The sequence below is a fragment of the Rhinolophus ferrumequinum genome, chromosome 11 (assembly GCF_004115265.2).
Source record: "Rhinolophus ferrumequinum isolate MPI-CBG mRhiFer1 chromosome 11, mRhiFer1_v1.p, whole genome shotgun sequence".
NCBI classification, from domain to species: Eukaryota; Metazoa; Chordata; class Mammalia; order Chiroptera; family Rhinolophidae; genus Rhinolophus; species Rhinolophus ferrumequinum.
In genome coordinates this window covers 56,563,911-56,578,318 of record NC_046294.1, presented here as the reverse complement: position 1 = coordinate 56,578,318, position 14,408 = coordinate 56,563,911, and the positions used below count along the sequence as shown (strand labels likewise).

General features: G+C 35.5%; 1 protein-coding gene across 12 annotated transcripts in view; it reads right to left on the bottom strand.

Moving 5' to 3' along the window:
* Positions 1–14,408, bottom strand: part of ANKRD42 (ankyrin repeat domain 42) — a 59,232-nt gene that overhangs the window by 29,593 nt on the left and 15,231 nt on the right. For 11 of the 12 annotated variants that reach the window (XR_004424388.1, XR_004424389.1, XM_033120451.1 and 8 more), the window contains 4 exons: positions 13,637–13,772; positions 10,178–10,378; positions 6,418–6,543; positions 1,814–1,919 (listed from right to left, as the gene is read on the bottom strand). Coding sequence is in view for 10 of the 12 variants with exons in the window: in XM_033120451.1 (XP_032976342.1) it covers positions 1,814–1,919; positions 6,418–6,543; positions 10,178–10,378; positions 13,637–13,772 (569 nt within the window). In the remaining 2 variants the exon portion in view is untranslated. The remainder of the gene's footprint in view (positions 1–1,813; positions 1,920–6,417; positions 6,544–10,177; positions 10,379–13,636; positions 13,773–14,408) is intronic. The other variant, XM_033120458.1, reaches the window with a different exon arrangement.

Sequence of the window (14,408 nt, the reverse complement as noted above, 5' to 3'; positions counted from 1 at the left end):
TGAAAATGGCGACTGGATTTGGGGTTGAGCTGCGCCCTCCACAACCAAATTGAAGGACAACGACTTCGAGCTGATGGGCCCTGTAGAAACACACTGTTCCCATTCCCCAATAAAAAAAAATAAATAAATAAAATCTAAAGAAAAAACCAAAACAGGTTAGTGGATAATCAAACTATGGAACACTATGGAATTTTACATCCAATGGAATACTACTCAGCAATAAGAAAGAAATCAACTACAAACACATATGAATGAATCTCAAAATAATTATGCAGAGTAAAAGTCAGATATATAACAGTACATACTGTATGATTCCATTCACATAAAACTCTAGATATGCAAACTTATCTGTAGTGACAGAAAGCCAATCAGTATTTGCTTGGGGAAGGGGCAGTGGGGAGCAGTGGGAGGGAAAGAGATTACAAAAAAGCACAAGGAGATTTTTGGGGTGATGAATATGTTCACCATTTTGATTGTGGTGATGGTTTCGTGGGTGTACACATATATCAGAATCCATTAGGGTGTAATGTACAAGTATGAGTACTTTATTACATGCCAATTATACCTTGATAAAGCTTTTTTAAAAAATAAAATGGGCCTGAGTAGATCATAATCCTAGGTACATGGTACAACAAAATCACTCCAAGGCTTCAAAGAAATCCCACAGACCAAAGTTTAAGAAACATGCAATCACAAACAAAACTTGCATGGCAATTTAATGAATGATTGAATCCTTGCATCTTTTCAAGCCTCATTTGCAACGTTTAGCTCACACTCCCACTTTAGATACAGCTCTAAACCACATTCAAAAATACAAGTGTTACAACTCTTCCTCCTTCAAGTGTCAGAATATTGTTTCCTCCAAAAGAAAAGTTTTCTCTGACCTCTATATAAATTCTGTCCCCCATAAGGTTGCCGGTTCGATCCCCGCATGGGCCACTGTGAGCTGTGCCCTCCATTAAAAAAAAACAAAACACCAATTCTGTCCCCCAGCAGTTTCTTTCATTACTTTTATCATCTGTGTTAATATTTCTCCCCCACAACTTTCAAACAGAAAGACTTGGGCACTTTTTCTCCTGTTCTTGCTGTACCTTATACATAATAGGTATTATGCTATAATGATTATAATTAATAATAATGTTTACATATTTGTCTCTCCACAAGACCAAAAGCTCTTTTGAGGGGAAGGATTGTGTTTTTTTTTTATCTTTGTAATCCTAGTGCTGGCACACTTGGAACAGGATAACTATACAGAAAATTGAATTTTAAAAAAAACCAAATGAACAAATGGATGAACTAAATATTCTTTGAGGATCTGACCTGAATGAGCTGGAGGTGTTCATTAATAGGTGTTATATTTAATTCAAATGTAAGTACTAAAATATGTTTCAAAATCCATGTGTCCCCTACTGATTACTCCTTTTTATCACATAATATTTCTCAACACGTACCGGCATTTGGGTGGGACAATTCTATGTTGTACACCACTATCCTGAGTACTGTAAAACGTGTAGCATTTAAGCATTCCTGGACTTCACTAAATATTACTGATGATATCTATTGTGACAAACCCCACTTATTTCCAAATGCCCTTCCCCCCAGGAAACAGGACAATACTAACTCCCAGTTGAGAATCACTGCTTTAGAGAAAGAGTTGATATACTGTCAGATGTCTATTCAGCTTGCAAGTTGTCATTCCATCAGCATTGGACTGAGTCCTATAATTCCATTAAATCTTCGGAGATTTCTGAGTATGAGAGAGTATATGCAAAACTTTAAAAACAAAAGAAAGGAGCGAACCAGATAGATATACCTCTTAGCCACATCACTGGGTTTCTCTCCTGCTTTGTTGGTAATATTGCTATCTGCTCCCACTTTAATTAGCCACTGCAAACACTCTATGTGGCCTTGTCCAGCAGCTGTAAAAAAGTAATAACAATAATCAGAAAATACACGAGATACTGTTATTAGTAACAATTTTCTAAAATTTTAGACAGCATTGCCAGAGAGTACTTTCGTTAAATATTGATTCTTGCAATCACCAAGAAAAATAGGTTGGGCAGATGTTGTTTTTCTCTATGTCATTTACTCATTCATTAGATAGACATTTAATCAAGTATCTACTGTGCTCAGCCCTTATACAGAGAACTTTATTACATAGAGATATAAAAGTTGGGGCTCAATAAGGTTATATATTTAACATCACACAGCTAGTAAGTAATGTATTTGAAACTATAATCTAGATTTTTCTAATCCTTATCCAGTGCTTATCTGCTACTACATATAGCTCTTGGCCAACCTTATATCACAGCAGAATGTGAGTGCAATCCAGCCTTAGGGACCCACATTGACTTTTAAAATCTTGTGTCATCTTATAGAGGTCTGAGAATTAAGTTCAAGAACTTGTTGTAATGATGTTGCTGATCTTTTTTGATATCAAAGGGATTATTCATTATGAATTTGTACCAACTGGACAGTTAACCAAGTTTACTATTTGAAAGTGCTGAAAACGCTGTGTGAAAAGTTAGATGACCTGAACTTTTCCCCAACAATTCATGGCTCTTGCATCCCGACGATGCACCAGCTCACATGGCACTGTCTGTGAGGGAGTTTTTAGCCAGTAAATAAATAACTGTATTGGAACACCCTCCCTACTCACCTGATCTGGCCCCCAATGACTTCTTTCTTTACCTGAAGATAAAGGAAATATGGAAAGGAAGACATTTTGATGACATTCAGGACATCGAGGGTATAATACGACAACAGCTCTGATGGCCATTCCAGAAAAAGAGTTCCAAAATTGCTTTGAAAGGTGGACTGGGTGCTGGCATCAGTGCATAGCTTTCCAAGGGGAGTACTTTGAAGGTGACCGTAGTGATATTCAGCAATGAGGTATGTAGCACTTTTTCTTGGATGAGTTCACCAACTTCATTTTCCGTCCTCGTATAAACAGCTTATTCCTCTGACCCTCACAACTCAAAATTTATAGGCCCCTTCCTTGTTGATTACCTAAATTCTTTACCACCTTTTTCTAAATCTTGTCCTCAAAACACACGCACTCAGTATTAATTTTCACCTCCACAACTCTGCTTATGTGTCTTCTCACCTAGTGCCTATCACTAAACCACGTGCCCATCTACCTTCTGCCTGTCCTTCTCAGTCCATCTTGAGACTAAGGGAAGCTATAGGGGAAACAACTGAGTAGACTTAAAAGATCTGAATTTAGGTCTACTAAACAATGAGACTGGAGGACAAGACAGCACTTAGCAACTGGCTGGCACATACAGACCCTCGATAAATGTCTATAGAGTTGAGAGTGAATGAATGAAGAAAAAAATGAATGAAATCTCAGTTCTGCTCTTCCCAGCTCTGCAACCTCGGTCAAAAAACCTGGCCCCACTGGACCTAATTTCCTCATCTTTTACGGAGATGATTTCATACTTATAAGGAGAATACACTACTGCTTCCTAAAATTACAATAAGGACTAAATATAATGAGTTTTACATCCTGTGGTGTCACGTACACACGAGGTATTATTTCTGAATTCCCATGAACACTTCGTCAATAATTTAACCCTTAGTAACTTCTTCTGTTCAATTTCTACTCCTGAATTCCTACTGCATATAGTTTAACAACCAAATACTTTTTGCCCTTTGTTATACCCTGACTTATACAAATCTCCATTTGTTCGTGGGTATGTCGCTCCTTAACAGTAAGGTCTGGATGTCACACTGTCTCCACTGTAAGAGCACATGGTTGGTGCTAAATATATATATATGTGTCTCTGTAAAATAAATCAGAGTATGACCTTTTGGTGTGAATTTGGAGCCTTGAAAAGCAAATCCACCTCCAACACTGGCAACAGAGAGGAGAGGACACAAAGCCAGGGCCAGTGAGAAAGCAACCCCATCACCATAATCCTCTAGCCCAGCTTCCGAAGGGCCCGTAAGCGGTCTCGTCCTGCCCCTCTCTGCTTGACTCACAGTCATCCGCCCAACTCAGAGTTGGCTCCTGAGGCTTCTCTCTGGGGCCTCTCTCTCTCACAGAAAATCCAAAGCCAGCTAACAGAGAATACTACAGAATATCCCAGAACTCTAGAAATAATCCCACTTTCCACAAAAACTGCAACATATTCTCTCTTTGCTACAAAATCATATTTATGAATCCTGAGTAATGGTGAGTTTCGTAAGACAGAAATGAGCTTAATCCAACATTTCCATTTTATTACACAGGCAATGTTACAAGGGGTGGGAAGGTGGCTAAGTAATTTATCTACAATGAAATACAATAAAAGGATTTTTACCCAAGATCCTTATTGTATATTGATTAGAATGTTAATTAATTTGATCAATTTTTATAAGAGAACAAGATAAAATCATGCAGTAGCTAGAAATTTTTAAGAAATGATTTGAAATAATTATGGCTTGAAAGTGAATAAAAGAAAGAAGTAGATTTAACAATCACTGAATGCCTCCATAACGGACACTGCAGCTTATTTACTGAATCAAAATTAAAATGAAGGGGAAAGAAGCAGATAGATTGACAAAATGTGAGAAATGTGAAGTACATTATAAGAAAATGTCAACTTTCATTTACCCAATTTGGGCATGACCTAAACGTACAGATGTTCCCCCAGGGAAAGACCAATGTACACAAAGATACCCCTCCCCCAGCTGCAGTCACTTATCAGCACACCACTTGATCCTCTCCTGACCCCAGCAGTCCTTCGTGGACAGACTGACAAGAGAAGGGGTGAAGGACAAACCCATCTGGTTCCTCTTCACTTTCACCCTCCCACCTTCTCACAATGGCTATATCTCAAACACTCAGTTGTTGGACATCAATCTCTTTAGAACCTTCTTCCAGATCCTTCATGTCCATCTCAGTTCAAGTGGTGAAGAAATGACTGAGACAGGCTGAAAACCATCTGTCAATAAAACGGACTTTAATTTGTCGTTGCCCTGAAGATGCATTATAAGCACCAGGAGTGAGCCTATCTTTTGCTCTCTCAGACATGACACCCCACATACACATTAGGAATGAAAAACGGTTATACCTAGGTTATGAAATGGGAGCTTTGCTCCAGAGTGGCAACTTTCTTAAAAAGCACAATATTTTATGCACATTTTAAGCTTCTATCCCATTCACAAACCCCATGGTGCAGAGCTTAATGCCTAGCCAGCCAGCAGAGATAGATGGAGTGAGATTCTCCAAGTATAGAGTAGTGTTTATCAAAGTGGGGACATCTCTATGTGTAAGAGAAACCCCCTTCACATTACCCTTCTTCCTGCCCCATCCACCCTCTCTCTCTCATAAAACTATTGGTACACATGGTACTTAAGATTCTTGAGATACATTATGAATTAAACAAACTTTAATGACCAAGTCAAGAACCTAACCAACAGGAACATCAGCGATTGGGATTGCCAGAAGTGATTTATGAAGGAAAGTCCAATTCAATCCCCTAAACATCTGTACGTTTAGGTCATGCCCAAATTGGGTAAATGAAAGTGGACGTTTTCTTATAATGTACTTCACATTTCTCACATTTTGTCAATCTATCTGCTTCTTTCCCCTTCATTTTAATTTTGATTCAGTAAATAAGCTGCAGTGTCCGTTATGGAGGCATTTAGTGATTGTTAAATCTACTTCTTTCTTTTATTCACTTTCAAGCCATTATTATTAGGTATTAACATGACTGCTGCATTTTTACTCTAAGACTTTTTTACAAGAATTAACTATCAGCAGATTCTAAACAAACTTATAATCCCACAAACGAAGCAGAACGGAAATTCCAGATGCAATAGGTTAAAGATTTCGTTTTTGATTTTATATATAAAAGACTGGCAACAATAAATCCTAGAGTATATACTCTCGATACTAAGTTGACAATTTGAAAAGTCTGATTAGAAAACAACAATAAAAACTGATTAATATTTTAGAATTCCACGTAGGAGGAAAGAGATTACAGAGCAAACTCGCAGACATCTTGAAACTGTGTTCATATCATGTTCACTGATATGTCTATGGAAATAAAGATTTTTGCAGAGTATAAGAAAGAAGATAATTCTGCTAGACCTCTTTCAAGACATATGAGTATGGTTTCTGTTTTAGCGTGAATTAATAGGTCATTTTTAGGCCAAAGAAAACGTTAGTCCTAAGAAACTTCTCTAGCAGTGAATTTCACATCTTAGCTACATGACAATGTCAAAAGAGATTTTCTATTGGAATTACCCTCAAATGTGATAATGTATGAATGTCTGACATCATAAAAGGAATACCACACTTGCACTGAAAATTAAGCACTTTATATGCCATGCATTTTCATGTGTTTCTGATGGATAATTATTTTAAAAGGTAAACAACTCAAAAGCACTTGTGTCAGAACTGAAAATGAAGCAGGAATCATAACTCACCTTTATGCATAGGAGTTGATCCGTTATTATCACGTTCATTAATATTGATTACTCCATCTTCTACTAATTTCTTAAGCATTTCCAAATCACCCTTAAAGGCAGCCACATGACCCGGAAATGCCAAAGCTATGAATAAAAAAAATCAGCATTTCAGTAAACACGAGTTCATTTTTTTCCCTACCTTAAACAGTCACACATTTTAGATTTCATTATTAACTCAAGTTTGAGAATGTTTTATTGGAATTAGTCCAGTTGATGCAATGACAAGTAATAAAAAGAGAACCATAAAATATTATTAATTATGCAGCCCTTCCATTCCTCAGGACCTCAAACATGCCAGGAGTAGTCTTATATCAGAACTATTGTTAGTCATATTCCCTTTTACCCTCAGGCTACCACAAAACACAAGGAGATGGTCATTTTCAACCTTTGCATACAGACATACTTGGCCTCAAGTCCTACATTTGCATAGACCACTCTCTCTCTGCAAGGAAGTGAAGAAAGCAAAATAAACTGGAAGCAGATAAAGTGTGTATACACACACACACACACACACACACACACACACACACACACACAAGTATATATGTGTGAATATACCTGACCTAGTACCTAGCACATAGTAAATACTTGATAAAATATTTTTAATGATAACTACATATATTGAGCCCTTAACGAATGTCAGGCACAGTTGTAAGCACTTTTAAGTTTAAGGACTGCCACATGCAACCCTCTTAATAACTCTGAGAGATAGCTATTCCATTCTTACACATGGGAAGGAAACAACCTAGAATAGCCAAAGTATTTTAAAAAGAACAAAGTTAGAGACTTACACTACCTGATTGTTAGTCTTACTATAAAGCAACAGTAATCAAGACAGTGTAGTATTGGCAAGTAAACAGACATATCAGTAAGATAGAATGCAGAAGCCAGAAATACACCTATACATATATAGATGACTGATTTTTGACAAAGCTGCCAAGATATTTCAATGAAGAAAGGAAAGGAGTTAAAAATAAAATGATGCTAGGACAAGTGGCTATATATTAACAACAACAAAAAAATTAATCGACATTATTTCACTCAAACCATACAATTTAACTTGATGGAGCTCAAAGATATGAATTAAAAAGCTAAAAGTGTAAAACTTCTAAAAAACATAAAAGAATATCTTGCTGACCTTGGGGTCAAATATTTCATAGATAGGACACACAAAAAAATAACTTGTAAAAAACTGATAAATTGTACTTCATCAAAATTTAAAACTTTTGCTCTTTGAGAGACACTACTAAGAAAAGAGGCAATCTTCAGAATGAGAGAAAATACTTACAATACGTATATCTGACAAAACATAATGAACTGTCAAAATATAACAATTAGTAGACAAACAACCCAATCAAAAAATGGGCAAAAGAACTGAATAGACACACCATAAAAGAAGATATACGAATGTCCACATGAAAAGATGCTCAATATCATCAGTTATCAGGAAAATGTAGATTAAAACCACAATAACATAACATTACACACCCATTACAATGGCTAAAATAAAACAGATTGACCATATCAAGTGTTGGTAATTTTATGGAACAAAGAATTCTCATACACATCTGGTGGGGATGTAAAGTCCAAACAACTACTTTGGAAAACAACTACTTTTGACAATTTCTTAAAGTTAAACAAACATACACCTACCATATACCCTAGTCCTATGTATTTACCAAGAGAAATGCAAACATACGTGTATGTAAATGTTCAGAGCCACTTTATTAATAATAGGCCCAAATTGGAAACAATCCAAATATTCATCAGCAGGTGAACCGATAAACGAAATATGGGACATCCATACAGTGAATACTATTCAGCAATAAAAAGGAATGAACTACTAATATACATTAACATAGAAGAAATTCAGAACGGTTCCATCAGAAAATTCAAACTAATCTATAGTGACAGAAAGCAAATCGGTGGAGGGATGAACTTCAAGGGAGTATGAAAAACCCCTGGAGGTGATAGAAATGTTTTCTGTCTTAATTGTGGTGGTGGTTTCACGAGGGTATACACCTATGTCAAAACTCATTGAATTGCATACTTTAAATGAACAGTTTATTGTATATAAATCATACTTTAATAAAGTTGTTTTTTTTAAAAAAAGGATATCATCAAAGTAAAAAAATCAAGCCACAGTGTGGGATAAAATATCTACATCAGATAAAATTAATAAAGGATTGGTATTGAGACTAGAAAGAAAATTATTTAGAAAAGAACAGAGAACACAATTTTTAAAAAGGGAGAAAGATATAGGTGGGCAACTCACAGAAAACTAAAATAGCCAATAACTTTACAAAAGGAAGTTCAACCTCATTAATAACCAAGAAAATGGAAATCAAAACACAAATTAAACCTTTCCATGCCCAACCAATTGGAAAACATTGTTTCTCTAACTTCTCAGCAAACACAGCTGATGAGAGTGTAAATTTCTGCAACCACATTGATGGGAGGATGCAGCAATACCTATATATACTGAAGATGGGCATATCCCATCAAGCAAAACCTAAAGTAGAGTATCTCAGCCATTTACCAGAGCAGAGCTCTTAACTCTCAGTCTTCAGAGAAGACAGGCAGTACCTCAAGAAGCCTCACTCAGTGATCCCAGTGTGCCATACAAATACCATTTTCTGTGTGGGCTATGTGTGAAAAAGGCAGGAAAGCACTTCTCTACAGAAATCTCTTATACACGTACATAAGGAGACACGGGCAAGAATATCCACTACCACACTGACTGTAATAGTGAAAAACTGTAAACAATGTAAATGTCAAATTGGAGAATGGGTAAATAATGGTCTGTATAAAATGTAACACTATATAAACACTCAAGAAGGATAAACTAGGATACATCTATCAACCTAATAATCTCAAAAACATGAGTCACAGAAGGTTAAGTCATAGAAGGATACATACTCTTTTATGCCATTTTTGTAAAGTTTTAGAAGAAGTGTCAAAGACTCCTAGTTGTCTATTAAAGTCCCCTTCCTTCAGAAGTAAGAGTTGCAGCTAAGAGGAGGTTTCTCAGCTCGGTACTGAATTCTCCAGGCTTCCTCGTAGCTAAGCATGGCCATCTCACAACACTCTTGCCCATGGAATGTTAGCAGAAGCAATGAGTGCAAATTAGACTTTGAAAATCTCTAGTTCCCTCCCCATCTTCTGCTGGATTAGCAACAACTACAGGAAGTTAGTTGGGCAGATAGCAGGTTCCTGAATGACTAAATAGAACAGACTGACTCTTCAACCCAAGTTGTCATAGAAAAGAAATAAACTTCTATATCATTTAAGCCGCTGAATTTTAGGATTTCTTAGTTACAGCAGTTTAGTCTCTTACTCTAAAAATACACAAAACAATACTGCATATTTTTGTGAGTACATATATACTCAATATAAAGCCATAGAATGGAATTGTAAATCCAAAACAATAGGAGGAAGAAAAGGGAATGGATGGTATTAAGGGAAAAGACCCAAAAGCTTCAACTGTATCTATAATATTTTATGCTTAAATACAGTGTTATAAAGATTGTTCATTATATTACATTAATCTCTATAATATTTCTGCCTAAAATATTTTGTAATGAAGAAAATCTGAATGAATATATGGATAATTACACGTAACATATTTTAATATAACATTTAACTTACAACTTCTTTCTTTCCCTTTTCTATTTACTCTACAAATTAAACGATAGAACACTTCAGGTTTATGACTTACTTTCTTGATCTTCTGGATCATCTCTTTCATACGCAGCCCCCTGGATAAACTGTAAAATGTTCTGCTTAAAGAACCTCTGGGCCAAGTCCAGTACATTTTCTCCGTTATCATTGAAGGCTTTTAATGCTTGTGTTGCACTGCTCATTCTATTGAGCAGAAATTTAAAACAGTAAAGGTGGCCTTCCATGGCTGCTAAGTGAACTATAGATGAGAGAAAAAAAAAGAATGTAATTTTTTCCATTGACCATAAAATAATCAAAAAAAAGAAATAAGACACTGTCTCTAATCCTCACAGGGAGATGACTATCCCTGCCCTATACCAGGACGTACTCTCAGCAAGAATAACAGACCTGTTTTTCAGCCTACATGTCCTTACTCAGCCTTCTAGTCGTGCCAAAGCAATAGACTAAATGGTTGATTAGTTAGACATTTATTGTGAATGTAGAGGCCAGATAAGAGTCACCAAGGAGTGGGCCCCAGAATATGTTCTTGGAAAGTGAAACCCCAATTATTCAGCTTATTATTACATGAGAAAATATTGCTATGTAAAATAGACAGATGACAGACATATAGATAAATTTAATATTTTGGAGAAAAAAGTGAAAGAAAAAAACAAAATAGTCACTATGTAAATATGAATATTATTTTTACCACTATGTTATGTGTTATTTTCCATAAACATTATTTTTATTATAAACAGGAAAACTGGATCAAAACTGCAGACTAAGCACACACACTACCTCACCATTTCTACTCTAAATCCTTGAAAATAATAGAAAAGGTATTTTTTAAAGCCTTACAGAACTAGACAATTAAGGACACCATGAATGGACAAGAAATGTTAAGGAATCCCTGAAAGATAATACATTGACTCAGACCGAGAGAGAGCCACAATCCAAAATCTGCAAAAAATAGGAATGGTTCTGGGGTATTACAAGCTTAGAGGCAATTATTACAAAGAACAAGAGAGCCTTTAAAACCTCTTAAGAAGTGACTATTTGGGAAATAGCCCAATCAATTGTACAAATCTTGCCTCTGGAGAAGTAGGGCAGTGCCCAAGTGACCAGTATAACTCTGGAAAAACAAGAAGTCACAATGCCCAAAAGATAAGTTGCTGGCACATGCTACTCTGCACTTTCTCAGCTGAACCTTCCACTGAAAAACCCTCCCTGAAACTTCAAACTCCACTACAGCTTACTTATCATATAGTTACATGTACCATTTGTATCCTTTTTGAGTAATATTCTGTTATACCTATACCACATTCTTTTTATTCATTCATCTATCGATAGACTAGGATGCTTCTGTATCTTGGCTACTGTAAATAATCCTGCAATGAACATAGGGATACATATATCTTTTCAAATTAGTGTTTTTCTTTTCTTCGGATGAATACACAGAAGTGGAATAGCTGAGTCGTATGATAGTTCTATTTTAATATATTGAGGAACTTCCACACTGTTTTCCACAGTAGCTGCACCAATTTGCAATCCCACCAACAGTGTACAATCCTTGCCAACATTTATTTGTTGACTTTTTGATAATACCCATTCTGGCAGGTGATCTGACATGACATCTCATTGTGCATTTCCCTGATGATTAGTGAGTCAGAGTATCTTTTCATTTGTCTGTTGGTCATCTGTGTATCTAATTTTGGAGAAATGTCTACTGCAGTCCTCTGCCCATTTTTTAATTGGATTGTTTGGGTTTTTTTCAATGTTGACTTTTATGAACTCTTTTGGATATTACCCCTTTATCATATATATCATTTGCAAATATCTTCTCCTATTCAGTAGGTTGTCTTTTTGTTTTGCTAATGATTTCCTTCATTGTGCCAAAGCTTTTTAGTTTGATGTAGTCCCATTTGTTTATTTTTGCTTCTGTTGCCCTTGCCCAGGGAATTTTATTTAAAAAAATAAATACTGTTAAGACAAATGTCAAAGAGTTTACTGCCTATGTTTTCCTCTAGGAGTTTTATGGTTTCAGGTCTTACCATTTAAATTAAGACTTTACAAATAACAAACTACTAGAAAGAGAAATTAAGAAAACAATTACATCGAAAAAAATAAAATGCCTACGAATAAATTTAACTTAGGAGGTAAAAGACTGTACTCAGAAAACTGTAAGACTTTGATGAAGGAAACTGAAGACAACACAAATAAATGTAAGGATATTCTATGCTCATGGATTGGAAGGATTAATATCATTAAAATGTCTACATTACCCAAAGAAAGCTACAGATTCAATGCAATTTCTACCAAAATGCCAATGGCATTTCTCATCAAACTAGAACAAAACAATCCTAAAATGTATCTGGAACCACAAAAGACGCCAAATAGCCAAAACAATCTTGAAAAAGAAAACCAAAGTTGGAGGTATCACACGCTCTGATCTCAAACTATACTACTAAGCTACAATCATAAAACAGTATGGTACTGGCACAAAAACAGACACATATTACTATATCAATGGAACAGTGAGCCCAGAAATAAATCCACACTTATATGGTCAATTAATCTATGACAAAGGAGCCAAGAATATACAATGGGGAAAGGACAATCTCTTCAATAAACAGTGTTGGGGAAACTGGACCACTTTCTTACATCATATACAAAAATAAACTCAAAAGTGTATTTTAAAGAAAAGAATGAGAACACAATAGTCATTTCCAGCTACACAAAAATTGAAAAAGTTCATTCTAACAGACCTTCACTAAATGAACACTAAAGGATGTACTTCAGAAAGAAGCAAAACAATCCCAGATAGTAGTGTAACAGAGTGGAAGATGAGACCAGGGAGGTAGGTAAAAGCCAAATAATGAAGGTAAGGGAACAGAACTCCACAGGGATCTAGGAAGTTTCTAAGCAGAAAAGTGATTTGATCAAACCTGTTCATACCATTCTGCCTCGACTACTATTTCATTTGTTTGCTGCTGAAGATTCCTTTAAGACATAATTCAAGTATCATTTTCAGTGACCCTCACCCCAATCTCACTGTGATCTATCCCTCTTCTGAATTTCTACAGCACCTCTTAGAAGACGGGATATTTAGAGTATAGATCTCAACTGGCCAGTTGATTACAGGCTAGACAACTGCAGTTAGCAACTTAACTCAAATACACTAGTGTCCACTATTTATGCTACTATTTTTTAAAGTAGTCTGTGGGACAGAAATGTAGGAATTTAAAAAATAATAACACTAGACAGTAGATGAAGGAAACAGCAGGCTGGAAAAGCAAATCCAAGTTTATTGCTAATTTCTTTTGTTGATATAGTTCCAGAAAAAAAAAATCAATCACATGACAGGTATGTAATATAGGCATAAGATGAAAATGTTCATGTCAAACTTAAAGTTTTGTGCAGGACTGCTAGAATATTGACGGTTTAAATTTCTTAAGCATGATCAACATTTGAAGAGTTTACATTAATGAAAAACCAAAATATTTGTTTTTGTGAATACCTGGAAGGTTTCCATTGCAGTCTACATCTTCTATGCCACATCCCCATTTAACTAGAAGTTGCAAACAGCCAAGCCGTCCATGAAAAGCTGCATAATGCACAGGTTTCCATTCTCTCTTATCAGTCACGCTGGGGTCCTAGAGGTAACATTCACAAAGACTCAGTTTCTTTCCCTTTTGTAGGGGAAACACTAAGTCTAGCACCTTAATTCTGCAAATGAGACTTGGAGGTTGTTCTTAAAACTATAGGGCAAATACTAAATATAATAGAAAAATTTACTGCAACCACTGATTTGAACATACAAGTTAATAACACCCTAATGAAATTTTATAAAACAGTCTTTTTAAAAAGAATATAACTAGTCACATAAAAATAGTTTTTAAAAAGGAACCTAACTAGTCATTTTACTGGTCACAGGCTCCTGACCAATAAAATGAAAGGAATGGACTCAAGTGATCAAATCATATCCTTAGAGGCATAAAGAGTTAATAAAAAAATATTTAATAGGATTTTTCATGTTTTCTCTAACTATAGAAACACCAACCATAACCATACACTTAACACACACTTAACCATAGTGTGGTCTTCAGCATAGGTAGTTCTTTTCATATAAGAAGTTAATTTTTATAACCATGGGGTAATATTAAAAATAAATATCATAATAAATGAAATTTCTGGAGATATAAATCACCTTCTACATTATTATATGAAATAAGAGTTACACACAGAAATTCAGAAAGATTTATAATCACTGGTCAACATGTTTGGAAGCT